General features: G+C 47.7%; 1 protein-coding gene across 1 annotated transcript; it reads right to left on the bottom strand.

The window, feature by feature from the left end:
* Positions 1-3,325: 3,325 nt before the first annotated feature.
* On the bottom strand, positions 3,326-4,264 carry LOC307137724 (olfactory receptor 8G17-like; the record flags this gene model as incomplete). Its single annotated transcript, XM_079835583.1, has 1 exon — positions 3,326-4,264. The coding sequence occupies one exon, from the start codon at positions 4,262-4,264 to the stop codon at positions 3,326-3,328; it is 939 nt and encodes a 312-aa protein (XP_079691709.1).
* Positions 4,265-19,130: the final 14,866 nt, after the last annotated feature.

The following is a 19,130-nucleotide window of genomic DNA, read 5'->3' as shown; positions in this document are numbered from 1 at the left end:
CGTAGGGCAGCGAAGCAAGTGCATTTTGGGAGTTGTTGTCTTTCATCCACATGAGACAAAAATACATTTTCTGTCTTTTCTCAGTCTAGAAGGCACCAAATTCAAAAATAATTTCACATTTCTACTGCATAAATGACCCAGTTTAAATACAAAGCTTAATGCTAAATCACTGAAGTTACCCTTTAATCAGATAAAAAAAAATTAGCTGGGAAAATTTGGATGATTTGACATGGAATGACCCAACTGCAATCACTGATGCTTGTTTAACAAGTCAAGAATAAGACAATTGACCTACCGGTAAGCCCCTCCCCTCATACGCAGATGAGCCAATGGCAGTTGAGTATCAGTTGCGCTGGGACCAGAACTCGGACATCTTTAGGTGTCAGCGCCATAGAGATGCATTGGAAAATCCGAATCTCTCATCGGTTTGATGGTGTTTATGCTACAAAAATGTTAAAACGTCGTGCCTGAGGTACTGTAACACTGATTCCAGGTATCCTGAGGGGATTTTGTGTTTGTCAAACTCTCGTTAAGTTACGACTAAAGTCCCTGCTAACATACAAACCTACTAACCAGTGTTGGGCACGTTACTTTAAAAAAGTAATTAGTTATAGTTACTAGTTACTTCTTACAAATAGTAACTGAGTTAGTAACTGAGTTACATCATTATAAAAGTAACTAATTACCAGGGAAAGTAATTACTGCGTTACTTTTTTTTTTTTCTTCAAATGTTCAAATATGTCAAATAACTTGGATGCCCCCAATATTAGATATGTTAAATGAATGAATTGGACACTAAATAGAATAAATTATTATTATAAAACATTGTACATTAATGTACACTATTGTAATGTTGCTGTGGGACAATGTAAGAGACACCTATCAAATTCAATGCATTATTGTAAATATTATCAGTAGGCCTACTATAGTGTAAATATTGTGTAAATATTATCAGTATTATACTTTCCTTTGGTAGTGGAGCTCACGTTATCACCTGGGTTTTTAGCCACTAATTTTGTAGCATATGATGATGTGAGGCGCTTCAGAATCACTTGCCACCGGCGTGGAGAGACTCTTTCTTCCTGGGCATAAGTTGCATGTTACATAAATATTCTTACCTTTCACCTCAACGAGGGAAAAGTAGCGCTTATACTTCCAGTTTGCGAAAGCTACCTTTGAAGTCGTTGGACCATCGCTGAATGTGTATATGCGTGTGCGTCATTGGTGTGTGTGTGTGTGTGTGAACCATAGACCGTGAAAAAAATAGGTGTGAACTCAACCTATCAACTTCAACCTTGTCTCCCACCCACCAATCATCATCAGTTATGTGCACCACCGCACCCACCCCCAACACGCATGGCTGGTGCGCGCGCACACACACACACACACACACACACACACACACACACACGTTGCAGGTCCGACTGACAGAGAGCGGATGAAAAGCGCTTCAGTGAGCTCAATTATAGTAACGTGACTAACGCCGCTTTTTCCCCCTCAGTAACGCTAACGGCGTTGTAACGGGAGGAACAGTAATTCGTTTGATTACTCGTTACTGAAAAAAATAATTCCGTTAGTAACGCCGTTTATCTGTAACGCCGTTATTCCCATCACTGCTACTAACTAACTGTTCTCACGTCATGTAACACTGTAGGTCAAAAACATGAAGGTCTACATTTCAGTGCCTCTCCATATTAAACTGGTTATATGTAAATTAATTTCATTTTAAATATGTTTAAGGTCTACATTATCTGTCCTACTAAGGAGGACTCCTATTTTGATGGGTATTATAGTCTCCGGGTAACGAAAGGAAGAGCTTGCACGCAGTTTATCGGAGTTGTTTTGCAGATACAAAGTTTACCAGTTATTAACTGCACCCTTGAAAAGGCATACGGCCTGTGTATATGTTTGTTTACTGTTAGTTGTTTGAGTGTTTTTGTGTAATTTGCTGTGTATGTTAATGGTAATGCAACGGGGAGAGATAGTTTGTGAATGAGACGTTAATGCGCACTTCTTATGCTTTGTTTGTTCAGCTCTTACGATTATTTTTTGGAGTGAATAACGATGCAATAAACTTGATAAACCATCAGTTAAGTTTGGCCATCATTCGGACGGGATATACGCTACAATCTGTGTCCAAAAACATCTTGGGATAAGGTTTTCACACTGACAGCTGTACATTGTAAGATATAGCAACCCTGTTTGTTTGTCCGAGTTAGCAACAGTAACTAAGGGGGGCGGGGCTTACCGATAGGTCAATTAAACCACACGGGCATACATTAAGAAAAGAGTCAACAGTTAACTGTTTAAATATTGGTCAAACGCTATTAAAAGAACTATAGTATATTTTTTATAGTTCAGACGTTATTTATACTTGCAGCACGTATTTCATGTTTCAGACAAAATAATGAAGACATAGAAATGAAGCAACAGTCAGGTTTCAGACATGAGTGAATAGTGTTAATCAAAGCACTTGCCTTTTACTATGGTAAGCTATCTACAACTGGTACATTGCCAGTAATTATGTATTCAAAACGTTTAATGTAAAAGGTCTATATAACAGTAAATTAATTTGCATTTTTATTAGTAGATCAGTATGGTAAAGCTACTTTATATTACAGTTCTTATAGAATATTTTTTTAAAGATCTTGGAGAGAAAAAAAATACAGATATTATCAGAGACTGCTTTATAAATATCCTGGAGGGGAATTTAGTCAAAATACACTTTTAAAAATAAAGGTTATTTGGCAGGGTGTATGGTTCCATGAAGAAGCTTTAATATCCAAAGAACCTTACCATTGCACATAGGGTTCTTTGTAGTGCAGAAAAGGTTCTTTAGACTATAAAATGGTTAGAAACGAATGGTTCTTTAAAGTTTAAACAACCTTTCACAAAATGATTCTTCAGGGAACCAAAAATGGTTCTTCTATGGCATCGGCGTGAATTTTTACGGACTTTTTTAAAAAGTGTGCCTTGTGGTTATCTGCCTAATTCACTACAGTTAAAATAACCATCTATTTCAATTACAACTGTTTTACTTATTTTCATTGTAGGCTATGCTATTACAGAATAGACACGTGTTAAAGGGTGAGAAATACTTAAAAATGAATATAAGATAAAGTGCTAATTCCTCCCCAATTTTCTCACTGACAATCAAGGATAAAAATTGCATGCATAAAATACCTCAAATATGTTTTTTTTTCAGTGAAAAATATATGTGTATTTGTAAAAAATCAATACAGTAAGGTTTAGAGTTATATTATTAGATGTTATATTGTAAAACAAGCAAACAAACAAACAAACAACATCAACAAAAATCATTAAACTAAGGATTCACCTTTTTTCTACACCAAAATTTAACAAATTTTTGTCTTATCTCTTTGGTTTGTAAACCATATACTAAAGGATTTAGTCCTGGTGGTACAATATGGAACATTATACTAGCTAGTTTCCTGCTTTCAGAGTATTCAGGAAAACGATGGAGAAAAATAAAACTGGCACAAGAGACAAACATGATTATATAAACAGCTATATGAGTGCCACAGGTTTTTATGGCTTTGCTGTTGAGTGCTTTGTTTTTACTGAGTATGCATACAGTAGCAATCTTGCCATAAGTTATAAATACAGACCCAAGTGAGAAGGTAAAGACAATCACAGTATAAACCATTCCAAAGACATTATTAATGACCACATTTTCACAGGACAGTTTAAACAAAGAGGCATTGTCACAGAAAGGGTTTTCAATATTAGACCTGCAGCGAGACAGGCGTATAGTGAGACCCAACAGAATTGACACCATGAATACTGACAGCCCCCAGGCTGATGCAGATAGTTTAACTACCATTTTATTGGTCATTATAGCTGTGTATCGCAGTGGATTGCATATAGCTACATATCTGTCAAAGGCCATAATCATTAGCACATAGTGGCATGCTACTGCAAATATATGCACAAAATAAGCTTGAATAACACACTCCACATATGTCATATAGCGTTGTGGTGTTTCCCTTAAAATGTCTTGCATTAAGCGTGGCAAAATGACAGTTGTACCAAGTATATCATTTAGTGGCAAGTTACAGAACAGAAAATGCATAGGATGATGTAGATTCTTCTCTGTTGAGATCAGAATTATCAGTCCAATGTTGGAGACCATTATAAAGACATAAACCAAAAGAAGCAAAATGAAAACAGGATAGGAAGATTGAGTTGTAACTTTTAGTCCCTCCACGAGGAGAATGCTGTTTGTGAACGTCAGGTTGTCCATTGGCTGCCCTGCACAATCCTTTGTATAGAGTAACACAAAAACTTGTCATTGTCATTTATAACATTCAATCTGATAATGCTGCATTCCACTCTGAGGAAAGTACATATATTATTAAACAATCGTACATTTTTTGAAACTATTAAATGCATATTGCCCAAATGGTTCAAAAATTCAGAGCTTGTCATCTGAACATTTTCATAGTGCCGCCCAACTTCTTTATCACCACATTGTAAATTAAAAAACCAAAGATCCATGAAGCTGTTTTTGCTACAAAGTTATGCCTTGCATAAATTAGTTGTCTAATAAAACACTTACTCGACACGCAGTTATTATCAAGATAGGTGACAGTCAAGTTGCTAGATGTTCAGTGAAAAAATGCTTACTTGCCCTTAGCTTTTATTTTGTTTAAAGGTGTTTTTGTGACGTTGTCATCATCCCACAAGGGACAACTGGTGGATAGCCCTGGTTGTGATAATTATTATCATTGTGGCGGTAGAGGGGGACTCATACGAAAGAACACTTGATGACGAGGGAAATATTAATTTTGATGAGTTTATCACATACCAAAAAGGACACAGGTTCGTGTTTCAAAAGGAAGAGGGCCTGAGACGTGGATACCAAAAAAATAAGTGCACAAAAGTTTATACAATATTCAGCAGTGATCATAAAAACATTAAAAGGCCGGATTAGAATAGACACACATAGAAGAGACTGAAACCGAGCAAAGGAGACTGAGGTTTACCAATGGCAGGTGAGCTAGTTTAGGGGGGGACACAGACATGGACGGACATACACAGGCATGGACACACACAATTAATCCAAGCAGTTTTCAAAATAAACAATATAAATAATACTGTTTAACCTAGATGAGCTAAAAAGACGTAAAAAAACATTGTAACACAAAAGAAAAGCAAACAACACCTCCAATGAGGTTCAAACTCAAAGCACCAAAATTGGAGGTGGATAATTACAGCACTTTCACATACATACAAATACCAAACAAACAAAGCAGATATGCAGAAGCCGATGCAAAACAGAACAAATTGGAAAACAATTATAACAAAACAGCAAATCAAGACAAATACATACTGAAGAGCAGGTCTAATGATAGACACATAAACCAAGCGAACTCGCGTTGGAGAGCAGGTTGTAATCACATAATGGACACAGAAAATACATGAGACACCCTTTATACACACACTCACCTATAGCCCACCTGAAGCCAATTAGGCGATTGCCATGCCATGAGCATTGCGGGTAGCTGCCAACAGAGCAATGATGTCCAAGAACCAAACTCGGGTCAGCCAGTGGGGTGCTACTAGCAGCAGACTGATCCCCTCTCTGCGGAACCGCTCCAAGACTCCCGGGAGCAGAGCGATTGGGGGGAAAGCATGCCTCAGCCACGTCTGCACCAAGGTGTCCAAACCCAGCGGGGCTGGATGCGTGAGAGAGAACTACAGTGGACAGTGGGACGTCTCTCGAGATGCGAACAAGTCCACTTCCACTGGGCCGAACCTCTCGCACATGGCCTCCACCACCTCTGGGTGGAGTCTCCACTCCCTGAGCCTCAGCCCTTGCCTCGACAGGACGTCTGCTCCCTGATTTTGGTCCCCGAGGACACACATCGCTCTGAGAGATGACAGTTTCCCCTGGGACCACAGGAGGATCTGATGCGCCAGTCTGCAAAGAGGGTGCGGCCTTAGACCCCCCTGATGATTGAGGTACGAGACTACAGACGTATTGTCTGTCCGTACCAGGACATGGTGACCGCAGAGGTCTGGGAAAAAACTCCTCAGAGCTTTGTAGACCACCATCATCTCCAGGCAATTTATGTGCCAGGAGGAATGACGGTCCTCCCATGGACTCCTCGCAAAGCGGCCTTCCATGACTGCGCTCCAACCAGTGAGGGAGGTGTCTGTTGAAACAGTTTTCCAGCAACATGACGCTCCCAGCACTTGCCCTTGGGACAGAAACCAAGGCTTCTTCCATATTACTAGGGAATGAAGGCATCTCTAACCCAAGATCCCAGGCTCTGGGTCTCTCCAGATTCTGCAATTTTGCGGTATTTTTCTTGCTCCTCTCGGGTCTGTTCGTTCAGAATAGTTGTGCCTTAACATCGTACACCTGTGGTGAGATTTTGGATATTGGTTTGCGAATTTCCGACAGTTTTATGGACAATCTTCGACTCCTTCCTGAGATCGCTAGGACATCTCAGGCGGGGGATACGCGGAGGACTGAGAGCTAAGCTAAGGCTAAAGCTAAGGCTAACCCCACATCGGCTCTCTTTGTCCAGTATTTTCCTTGCCAATGTACGGTCGCTAGTGAACAAAATGGAGGAGATTCGACTCAGCATCACACACAGCAAGAAACTTTTGAACTGTAACGTCCTAATCTTCACGGAAACCTGGCTAAACGGCGGAATACCGGACACCGCTATTGAGCTAGCGGGATGCCACACGCTCCGGGCGGATAGAACATTAGATGGCTCCGGTAAGACCAGAGGTGGTGGATTGTGCATTTACATTAACAAAGCCTGGTGCACAAACTCTGCTATTGTTGGGAGTCATTGTTCAGCTAACCTCGAGTTTCTCATGGTTAAATGTAGACCGTTTTATCTACCGCGGGAGTTCACTTCCACCATTATAACTGCAGCCTATATTCCCCCGGATGCTGATGCCAAGCATGCTATGAAAGAACTTCATGCAGCCATCAGTAAACAACAGACTGATCACCCGGAAGCTGCTTTTATCGTTGCAGGTGACTTTAATCATTCAAACTTAAAGTCAGTGCTACCCAAGTTTCACCAGCATGTTTCCTGCCACACCAGAGGAAACAAAACCTTAGACCATGTTTACACAAACATGGCTGTCGCTTACGTTGCGACACCCCTCCCCCACCTGGGACAGTCAGATCACCTTTCTTTGTTCCTCATCCCCAAATATGCACCCCTCATCAACCGTGTGAAGCCATCAGTGAAGACCATCAAGGTGTGGCCTACAGGGGTTGATTTCACACTCCAGAAAAGGTTTCTACACACTGGAGTGACTGTTTGCTTCTCAAGCCACCAGTGGCGCTCACACAGACATTGACTCCTACACCTCCTCTGTATTGGATAATATCAATACCACCATTGACAGTGTTACAACCCAGAAACAGATCACCACATACCCAAATCAGAAGCCATGGATGAACAGGGAAGTGCGACTCCTGCTGAAGTCACGCAATACTGCCTTCAGATCAGGAGATGCACAAGCCTACAGTACGTCCAGGGCAAACCTGAAGAGGGGGATCAAACAGGCCAAGCACTGCTACAAGCTAAAGATAGAGGGTCACTTTTCCAACTCTGACCCTCGACGCATGTGGCAGGGCATTCAGGCCATCAGTGACTACAAACCCCCCCACTCCACCCCCGCAGCCACTGATGTTAACTTCCTGAACGAGCTAAATTACTTTTATGCTCGCTTTGAAAGAGACAACAGAGAAACTGCCACCAAGCTCAAACCCTCAGCTGACCCACCTATCACACTCTCCACCACAGATGTCTGCAAGGCACTGAGCCGGATCAGCGCACACAAGGCTGCTGGACCAGACAACATCCCTGGTCGTGTTCTCAGGGCATGTGCGGAGCAGCTCGCTGGAGTTTTTACAGACATTTTCAACCTGTTTCTTGCCCAAGCAGCTGTACCTTCATGCTTTAAACGCACTTCCATTGTGCCAGTGCCAAAACACTCTAACCCGAGGTGCCCTAATGACTACCGCCCTGTAGCACTCACACCCATCGTCATGAAGTGCTTTGAGCGGCTGGTCCTGGAACACCTAAAAGACTCTCTACCATCCACATTGGACTCACACCAGTTTGCCTACCGCAGCAATAGGAGCACAGAGGATGCCGTTTCCATGGCACTGCACTCTGTGCTCACTCACCTGGACAATAAAAACACTTATGCACGCATGCTGTTTGTTGACTTCAGCTCAGCATTCAACACTGTCATCCCAACCAAGTTAATAGCCAAACTTGGAGACCTGGGCATCAACACTTCAATGTGTAACTAGATTTTGGACTTCCTAACTGACAGACCCCAGAATGTTCGTTCAGGATTCACCTGCTCCACATCCATCACTCTTAACACTGGTGTACCACAGGGCTGTGTGCTAAGCCCGTTTCTCTACTCCCTCTTCACCGCCGACTGCAAGCCTGTGTATGGATCTAATTCTATCGTCAAGTTTGCGGACGACACAACGGTGATTGGTCTCATCAGCAACAATGATGAGACTGCCTATAGGGAGGAGATCCAGCACCTGGCCACATGGTGCACTGAAAATAACCTGCTTCTCAACACCACCAAAACGAAGGAGCTCATCGTGGACTTCAGTCAAGAGGCACACATGACACCATCCACATCAATGGAATGGCTGTTGAACGTGTCTCCAGTTTCAAGTTCCTGGGGATCCACATCTCGGCGGACATGTCGTGGATGACCAACACCTCCAGCCTGGTCAAGAAGGCTCACCAGCGCCTCTTCTTCCTGAGGACACTGAGGAAGAATCAGCTCTCCTCAGCTATCCTGGTGAACTTCTATCGCTGCGCAATAGAAAGCATCCTGACCAACTATGTGGCAGTATGGTATGGGAGCTGCTCTGTTGCGGAGCGCAAGGCACTGCAGCGGGTGGTGAAAACTGCCCAGCGCATCACAGGGACTCCACTACCTGCCATCGAGCACATCCAGAGGAAACGCTGCCTGCATCGAGCTCGCAGCATCCTCAAGGACTCCTCTCACCCAGCCCACAGTCTGTTTTCTCTCCTGCCCTCCGGCAGGCGTTTCAGGATCCACCGGACCAGGACCAGCAGACTAAAGAACAGTTTTTTCCCCAGAGCTGTCTCTTTACTGAACTCAAACCCCCGTTGATCCACTCCCCTCATATACTGATAACTCTCCTACCTCACATCCGCCTTCACTTTGTTATATGCATTACCGACTGTTTATTACAGTCACAACTGTTTATTACAGTCACAACTGTTTACTTATTCATTTTGCACTACCATACCTTAACTGTATTATGCTCATTTGCACTGCCTACTGTTATTTACAGTACCTACTGTTTACATTTGCATTTTGCACTGTACTTCTAACTGTAATATGCAATCACTTTCCACTGCACTTTTACACTTTTTTTTTTCGGATAGCTTCTGTCCATAATTTATTGCACTACCTTAATCCACTGCCATATTCCTCATTTTAGCCTAACATATCATTGTATACCTCTATCTGTAAAATTCTGTTTATAGTAATAGCCATCTGTATATTATATTACATATCCACTTGTAAATTCTGTTAATAGTAATAACCATCTGTATATTATTCACTGTACATATTCACCTGTAAATTCTGTTTATAGTAATAACCATCTCTCTATTTATAGATATATTTATATATACTCAGTACATATCCATGTCCTGCACTTATGCAAACGTTGTATATCCTGCACTTGCTGCTATTGCACTTCTGGTTAGACCTAAACTGCATTTCGTTGCCTTGTACTTGTACTTGTGTAATGACAATAAAGTTGAATCTAATCTAATCTAATCTGCGCATTACCCTGATCATACGGAATGGATTCCCCCTCAAGGCAAACCCCTTGGTTTTCAGCCACCACTGTAGGGGTCTCATGTGCAGCAGGCCAAAAGGTATCACATTGGACGCTGCTGCCATGAGCCCCAGCAGTCTCTAAAACTGCTTCACATTGATGCTGTGGCGTAGCCTTACTCTGGAGACCATTGTCAGTATGGACTCGATACACGCGGGAGATTTTTGTTCCAGCATCGTAGTCAAGTCCCATTCAATCCCTGGGAACGTAGTTCTCTGCAACACTTTTCTTCGTGTTGACTCTCAATCCCAAGCACCGAATCTGGGCCAGAACGACATCTCGATGCCGAACCACTATCTCTCGTGACTGGGCCAATATGAGCCAGTCGTCGATGTAATTGAATACACGGATGCCCTGGAGTCACTGCATCCATGCACTTGGTAAAGGTGCGAGGGGAAAGCATAATTCTAATATTGGTACGCTTTGGTACGCAAACCTCAGGAACTTCCTGTGACACAGAAGGATGGATACATGGAAGTATGCGTCTTTCAGATCTATCGTGACGAACCAGTCTTCAGTCCCTCGGATCTGACTCACGATGGTGGGAATTGTGAGCATCTTGAATCTGAATCTCCTCAGAGAACTATTCAAGTACCTCAGATCTATAATGGGACGCAACCCTCCATCCTTCTTGGGAACTATGAAGTACTGGCTGTAGAACCCGGACTCCCTGTCTGGCAGAGGAACGTCTCGGTTACGGATGTAACCCTCGTTCCCTGAGGAGGGAACGGAGACGTAACGTTAGTGACTAACGAATGGGGGTTTCGCTTAGAAGCCTATCAACTTCGAGTTTAGAGAAAACGCCCAATGGCGTGCCAATGCCATGGGGCATGCGGAATTTGCATACGTAACTCCGCCTCACCGCGTGAGTATATAAGGAAGTACGAGGCAATATCGCATTATGTTACCTGCTTGAGGAGCCAAGACTGAACTCCTGCGTTCCAGGTAGCACAGCTGATGTGGCAAGGGGACGTTACGTCTCCGTTCCCTCCTCAGGGAACGAGGGTTACATCCGTAACCGAGACGTTCCCTTTCGTTCAGTCACTACGACGTAACGTTAGTGACTAACGAATGGGGGTCCCAATATAATCCCGCCACTCAGCTGTCTTCCAGCGCCCTGCGTAAGTGTGAGTACCCTGTCGTAAGACTATTACGGACGAAGGACTCCCACCTAACACAGGAATACCAAGGTACACTGGGAAGCATATCCCAGTGAGGGAATGCCAAAAATGCCTACCCGTGGGGAGGACTTAAGAGACACATATGAGCGGTAGGGGCTGCATATGGAAGATCTCTAGGGTACCAGCCGAAGGTGGATTTTTAACCCTAGGGGTGGCGGGGACACGCCAAGGAAAGAAACCCGCTCACTGCGGAGACTTACGGTGAAAACACATGTGGGGGTCGCCGGAGGGAACCATGCACATGGGGCACCTGGCCGGACATGAGGGTCTGGGTTCGAAAGGGCAGACTGAACTGATGTCGGCGTCGACAGTGCTGGAGGAGCTCAGGGCTCTCGGGGAGCTCACCTGAGGAAATATCGCACGTATCCAGTCCGTGGAGTGGAGTGGCGAGCAAGCGAAGACACCTGAGCCTGGCCGATCACCGGCCCCTCGGGGGGGCGAGTACATAGTCGGACACTGGCTCCACTCGGAGATTGTAGAATCTGGCGAATGTGTTGGGTGTCGCCCAGCCTGCAGCTCTGCAGATGTCTGCTAGCGAGGCGCCATGCGCTAGAGCCCAAGAGGAAGCCACACTCCGGGTGGAGTGTGCCCTCACACCAAGGGGACATGGTCGGCCTTGCTGCTGGTAAGCCAAAGCAATGGTGTCCACTATCCAGTGAGACAGCCTTTGCTTTGAGAGAGCACTTCCCTTCCGCTCTCCACCATAACAGACAAAGAGCTGGTCTGAGGTCCTGAAACACTGCGTCATGTCTACGTAGGCGCGGAGGGCGCGTACTGGACAGAGCAATGCCAAGGCTGGGTCTGCCTCCTCCAAAGGCAGCGCTTGCAGGTTCACCACCTGGTCCTTAAACGGAGTGGTGGGAACCTTGGGCACATATCCAGGCCGGGGTCTCAGGATCACGTGAGAGTTAGCCGGCCCGAATTCCAGGCACGCTTCGTCAACCGAAAATGCCTGCAGGTCCCCGACCCTCTTTACTGAGGCCAATGCGGTCAGCAGAGCCGTCTTCATAGACAGGAACTTAATATCAACCGACCGCAAAGGCTCAAAGGGAGGTCTCTGCAGAGCAGTTAACACTACTGCGAGGTCCCAAGAGGGTACGAGAGGAGAGCGAGGAGGATTCAGTCTCCTGGCTCCCCTCAGGAACCTGATGACCAGGTCGTGCTGACTTACCTTTTTGTTCTCCAAGAGATCGTGGTGGACAGACATTGCAGCCACATATACTTTGAGGGTGGAGGGAGACAGCCTTCGCTCCAGCCCGTCTAGGAGAAACTCAAGCACGGACCCGATCGGGCATTTCCAGGGGTCTTCTTGGCGGGAAGAGCACCAGGTGACGAAGAGGTTCCACTTCAACGCATAGGCATGCCGAGTGGACTCTGCCCTAGCGGAAGTGATGGTGGCGACCACCATAGGTGGTAGGCCACTCAAACCTGCCGCGTCCCGTCTAGGAGCCACACGTGGAGGCTCCAGAGGTCGGGACGTGGGTGCCAAAGGGTGCCCCGTCTCTGAGTAAGGAGGTCCGGTCTCAGAGGAATAGGCCAGGGAGGGGCTGTCGCAAGGAGTACGAGTTCGGGGAACCAGGTCCGGCCGTGCCAGTGCGGGGCGACCAAAAGGACCTGCTCCTTGACCTCCCTGATCTTGCACAGGAGCTGTGCGAGTAGGCTCACTGGGGGGAACGCATATTTGCGTAGGCCCCGCGGCCAGCTGTGCGCCAGTGCATCCGTGCCGAGCGTGCCCTCGGTCAGGGAATAATACAGGCTGCAGTGGGAAGAGTCGTGGGAGGCAAACAGATCTACCTGTGCGTCGCCGAACTGTTCCCAAATCAGCTGAACCGTCCGGGGATGGAGTCTCCATTCTCCCGGGAGGGGCTGAAACCGCGAGAGCTCGTCGGCTGCGTGGTTCAGGACTCCCGGAATATGGACAGCACGAAGGGACCTCAGGCGCTTCTGACTCCATAAAATGAGATGGCGGGCGAGTTGAGACATACGGCGGGAGCGTAGACCGCCCTGGTGGTTGATGTACGCTACTACGGCCGTGTTGTGTGACCGGACAAGCACATGTTGACCCTTCAGCAGCGCTCGGGAGCGGTGCAGGGCGAACCGTACTGCCAGCAACTCGAGGCAATTGACATGCAGGAGGCGCTGGGGTCCTGTCCAGGAGCCCGCGACTGCTTGTCCATTGCACATGGCACCCCAGCCCGTGGCAGGGGCATCCGTCGATACGACAACATGCCTGGAAACTCGTTCTAAGGGCACACTGGCCCGTAGAAAACTGAGGTTCGACCACGGGGTGAGCATCTGTAAGCAGGCCCAAGTCACTTGGACCCGGAGCGTGCCAGACTGCCATGCCCATCTCGGGACTCGATCGCGAAGCCAGTGCTGAAGCGGTCTCATATGAAGCAATCCGAGCGGTGTTACCGCGGCTGCAGATGCCATATGCCCCAGGAGCCTCTGAAATAGTTTCAGTGGAACCGCACTCTTGCTCTCGATTTGACGGAGGCAAGTCAGCAGAGACTGCGCGCGCTCGCTCGAAAGCTGCGCGTACATGGCGACCGAGTCGATCTCCATACCGAGAAAAGAGATCCTCTGCACGAGGCAAAGTTTGCTCTTTTCCCGGTTGACCCGAAGGCCCAGACGGGCTAAGTGGTGGAGAACCAGATCTCTGTGTCCGCAAACCTGCTCTCGAGAGTGGCCCAGTATGAGCCAGTCGTCGAGGTAGTTCAGGATGCGAACCCCGTGCTGCCGAAGGGGCGCAAGGGCTGCCTCGGCGATCTTCGTGAAGACGCGAGGGGACAGAGATAGCCCGAAAGGGAGAACCGCGTACTGGTATGCCCGCCCCTCGAAAGCAAACCGTAGGAACGGTCTGTGTCGAGGAAGGATGGAGACATGGAAGTAGGCGTCCTTCAGGTCGATCGCTGCAAACCAATCGTGAGGACGAACGCATTCGAAAAGGCGTTTCGCAGTCAACATCTTGAACGGAAGCCGGTGAAGGGATCGGTTCAAGATGCGAAGGTCCAGGATTGGCCGTAACCCACCGGTTTTCTTGGGTACAATGAAGTAGGGGCTGTAGAACCCCGACCTCATTTCGGCTGGAGGGACAGGCTCGATCGCACCCTTCGCCAGTAGAGTGGCAATCTCCGCACGCATGACGGGGGCATGGGCCCCGGTCACGGTAAAGCGGACTCCCCTGTAACGGGGAGGAGCCTGCGCGAACTGAATCGCGTAGCCGAGCCTGACGGTCCGGGCAACCCAGCGGGACAGCCCCGGAAGCTGAAGCCAGGCTTCCAGAGACTGCACCAACGGGGTCATACGGACTGCAGACGTACCCTGGGTGGGGCAGCGAGGCAGCGTTACCGGCACGGACAGGGGAGGCTGTTGGGCGTCCCAGGGTCGGGGCACGGTTAACGGCTGCGTCCTGACAGAGGAGACCAGGGAAGGACTCGCGTTCCACTGGGGTCTGCTCTGCCAGGGGGCTGGCGACAGAGAGGGATGCGAGTGGCGAGACCCGAGGGTGGCGCGCACTGTCATCACCGGTCTCTGGGTCCTCAGAGACAGGAACATGAGTTCTTCCCAAGCGCCGCTAGCCCGGGGGCCAGCAGCGGAAGGATTTTCCCCCGGCCCTCCACCGGGGGAAGGAGAGGCCCTGCTACCATCCCCTGGGAAGAACTGGAACCCATCTCTGAGTTGTCCACCTCCAGCCTGGCGTTTAACCAGTCTGGGGAGCGGACTGGGCGACATCCTCAACCACCTCCACGGCGCGGCCCAGGTGAAGGCTGCTGCTGGGGCCGGGCGGGAAGAGGGAGGGCGCCCTCGGCGGCGAGCGGACTGAGGCGACTGGGCCGGCGGCTGGTGCAGCAGCTGGCCGCCGGGGCAGTACGTGTTACAGCCTCAGTCTGCTCTGGGGCGGCCGAGAACTGTTGGGCGCAGTTCTCAGCCGCGCTGCCGAAGAGGCCAGCCTGGGATATGGGTGAGTTGAGGAGGCGGGCCCGCTCAACGTCCTCCACATCACCAGGTAAGGCCTGGTGTTCTCCCGGACCACAGCTGTGGACATCGCCCGACCCAGGGAGCGTGTGGCCACCTTCACCGCCCGGGGGCGGGGTCAGTTGCGGCACGCAGCTCAATGAAGAGCCCTGGGTCGGCTCCACCCTTGTGCATGTGCAAAGGGGCGGCGGCCTGCCCGTAGCTCTGCGGGACCACGCCACCGAAGTAGACGAGCCCACAGGCTTTGGGAGGGTGCTTAGGACAGCCACACCACGCCACGTCAAAGCCCTCTGTGGACACCGTAGTGCGCAACAGAGAGTTCAACAGTGGGGGTGAGGGGGCCCCAGTGTACCCTAGGCCGCGGCCCCATCAAGGGCAGAGAAGGCGGAGGAGGCCACCAAACGGCCGCGGGAAGCACGGGGACTTCCGGGACCGCGTGATCTCCTCATTTCACCCCGGGAGCGAAAGGCATTGGGGGCGGGGCCCAACAGCTGTCGGGTGCCGCCCCCAAAAAACAATCGCGCAACCACGAGCACCCGCGACTGGGCGGAGTTCCACACCAGCGCGAGACTCGCGGCTGCCCAAGATAACATGGCTGTCAACTTTAGGTCAGATCAGGCAGTGCTGACACACCCGGAGGCGGAGCACAACCTAATCGTCATCCCCAAAAGGACTCCTGCCCACCTTGGGATGCGGCGATCGACATCTCACTGCTATCCGGAGCGTGAACTGAACGAACGGGCGTCAGAGACGAGCCGTAGATTCAATCCAACACTCGCGGGAGCGATGTATAAGAGGGGGGCGTGGCCCGAGGAATGAACGTCGGGGTTCTTAATACCACAGCACCGCCCTCAGGTCACCCTGGCCACCAGCCAAAGTACCATCTCACTCGGGGATGGTAGATTGGGGTGTGGCAAAGGGGACTCTCTCTCCTCACGGAGATCATTGAGTCTCGACCGCGACATCGCGATGGTCACGCCCCCGCAATGGAAACGTGACACATCCGCAAACACTGCCCGAACGCGCTGAAGCCCAAACACGCTCGAGCAGTGAATGCGCCCATAGACAGCAGCGGAAAATCGATCGCACCCGGAAGTGCACGGGCGAGCCGTCTTGAAAAAGACGTGCCACGCGCAAGCTCTTTTTGTGAGAGGAAAGCCTCGCAGCCGATGCCGAAGCGCCCAGGGAAACACACACCAGCTGTCAAACGGACCACTGCGCAGATCAGCAGGCAGGAAGTATGCGATCACTGGAACGCGCCGTTACACCAACACCGACTGGAAAGCTGCTCGTCTCGAAGAAGCTGACAGAGTCTCAGAAGGCTGTAGGAGTGAAGAGGTAGGTTCTCTTGGCTCCGAAAGCAGAACATAATGCGATATTGCCTCGTACTTCCTTATATACTCACGCGGTGAGGCGGAGTTACGTATGCAAATTCCGCATGCCCCATGGCATTGGCACGCCATTGGGCGTTTTCTCTAAACTCGAAGTTGATAGGCTTCTAAGCGAAACCCCCATTCGTTAGTCACTAACGTTACGTCGTAGTGACTGAACGAAAGGGAACACATTCTATGGCCTCCTTTACCAACAGGGAGCGAACTTCCTGTTCCATAACCTGAACCTGCTCTGGTACCGCCGCAGTCCACACCACCCCGTTGAATTTGCAGTCTGGAACCTTTCTCTACAGTGCGCAGGACCCATGTAGAAATATTCGGAAGTCATGACCATGCGCCGAGATAATCTACTAAGGGAACCAGCCTCTCGAGAAAGGCCTCGGGTGTCAACCGAGCCTCGTTCCCGACCCCCTGAAGTGGCTGACCGGCAGGGAGCAGTCGAGAATGATTTTTGGTGTGCGGACGCATTCGCTGCCCAGCCGCAGGTCTTATTAGAGGTGGCTGGTGCAGCGTGTGTTCGCGGGGAATCGATGCGGCCCAAAGCATCTGTGACGGCGGGAGCACAACACCGACGTGAGCAATCTTTCGCCTCTTTTTGTGCTTAAATTGTCAAATACGCACAAGGTTATGTCAAAAACACACATCCGCACAGTCGGTTATGCGAGTGAACGTAAGCAGCAGGAAAAGAAATCACATGTTTATGTTATATCTGTGTATTAATGTGACAGCAGCGTAATATACAGTAACTACTGTTGTTAATATGAATCAAACAACAAAAGAAAAACAGAAAATCACTCACTGCTCTTTATTTGAATAACCTTAGTAGCTTTAATAAGAATACATTTCTTTAATGAATGCTGCTGATAAATACTCTGGCGAGGAGATAAATATGACAAACTGTGCACAGTTCATTCAGGGGAGAATCTAAGCTAATAGGGCAGACTGGTAGAGTTTTGCCATTTATAGCATAAGAGTGACCATATACACACAGTCGTGTACTTGATGTATTAAATAGAATAATAGGCAAGGCAAGGCAAGGCAAGTTTATTTGTATAGCACATTTCATACACAGTGGCAATTCAAAGTGCTTTACACAGAAATTAAATAAAAATATTCGTAAGTGAAGTAAAACAGTTATAATAGGAATGAAAAGAAATAAAAAATAAAGATGAAAACCCCTATCTGTGGTGGAAGAAAATGGAGAGTCAGGTTTACTTTGGGACTTCCCCATATTGGCCGTCTGCTTCTGTGGTTTTTAACCGGCTCACAGCACGGCCTCCTCGCCCACGTGATATCCCAAAATTCTCAAAATTCCAATCACGTTGCATTTACCACAGAATCAGTCATCCACCTATGGTTTATCCACACCACTTATTTATCGCTCCCCGTCTCTCAACATCTTCCACCCAGATAGCCTTAACAAAATAAAAATATTGAAAGATAAAAATAAAGAGTATAATTAAAACTAAAAATAAAAACAGGGTTAAATTGAAACATATAAATTAAAATGCAAGCAGTTCGGACAAAGCACGTACAGTGGCACAGTGCTCATTCAGTAAATGCACAGCTAAACATATGTGTTTTGAGTCTGGATTTGAAAGTGGCTACTGTTGGAGCACATCTGATCTGTTCAGGAAGCTGGTTCCAGCTACGGCTGGCATAATAGCTAAAAGCAGACTCAGAATCCTGGCAGCAGCGTTCTTTATGAGCTGCAGCTGTCTAATGGTCTTTTTGGGAAGGCCGGTGAGGAGACCATTACAATAGTCCACTCTACAGGTGATAAAAGCATGTTTATGGAAACAAAGCATCTAATTCTTGCAATATATTTCAGATGATAGTAAGCTGATTTAGTTATTGCTTTGACATGACTACTGAAACTCAGGTCTGACTCCAAAATCACACCAAGATTCCTGACTTGATTTTTTGATTTCAGACCTTTGGCCTCAAGATATGCATTCAGAATTTAATCTTTGTTTCCAAATGTAGTTTTCAGTTTTGTCTTTGTTTAACTGAAGAAAGTTTTGACACATCCAACTGTTAACTTCATCAATGCATTTACATAGAGAGTCAATGGGGCTGTAGTCATTAGGTGATAGGGCTAAGTAGATCTGGGTGTTGTCAGCATAGCTGTGTTAAGCCATTTTGTTATTTTTCATAATTTGGCTGAGTGGCAGCATATACAGGTTGAATAGGAGTGGTGCAAGAATTGACCCTTGTGGGACTCCGCATGTCATGGATGTCCACTCAGACTTATGGTCACCTATACTCACATAACCTCTCCCTTCTAAGTATGACCTGAACCATTTGAGGACCATTCCAGAAAACCCAACCCAATTTTCTAGCCTGTCAAGAAGTATGTTGTGGTCAACAGTGTCGAATGCAGCACTGAGGTCGAGTAGTACCAGAATTGATGTTTTGCCTGTATCTGTATTGAGGCGAATATCATTTATTATCTTTATGAGCGCCGTCTCTGTGCTATGATGCGATCGGAAACCAGATTGAAAATTGTCAAAGTATCCATTTGAGCTTAAGAATTTGTTCAGCTGACTGAAAACTACTTTTTCAATGATCTTGGCTATGAAGGGGAGATTTGAGATTGGTCTGTAGTTGCTCAATATGGAGTTATCCAGATTTCTCTTTTTCAGAAGAGGAGTTTGGAAAAGTCCCAGA

Source organism: Gobio gobio (assembly GCF_949357685.1).
Source record: "Gobio gobio genome assembly, chromosome: 14".
Lineage (NCBI taxonomy): Eukaryota > Metazoa > Chordata > Actinopteri > Cypriniformes > Gobionidae > Gobio > Gobio gobio.
Note: the sequence above shows the minus strand (reverse complement) of the source record. Positions and strands in the feature narration are given on the sequence as shown.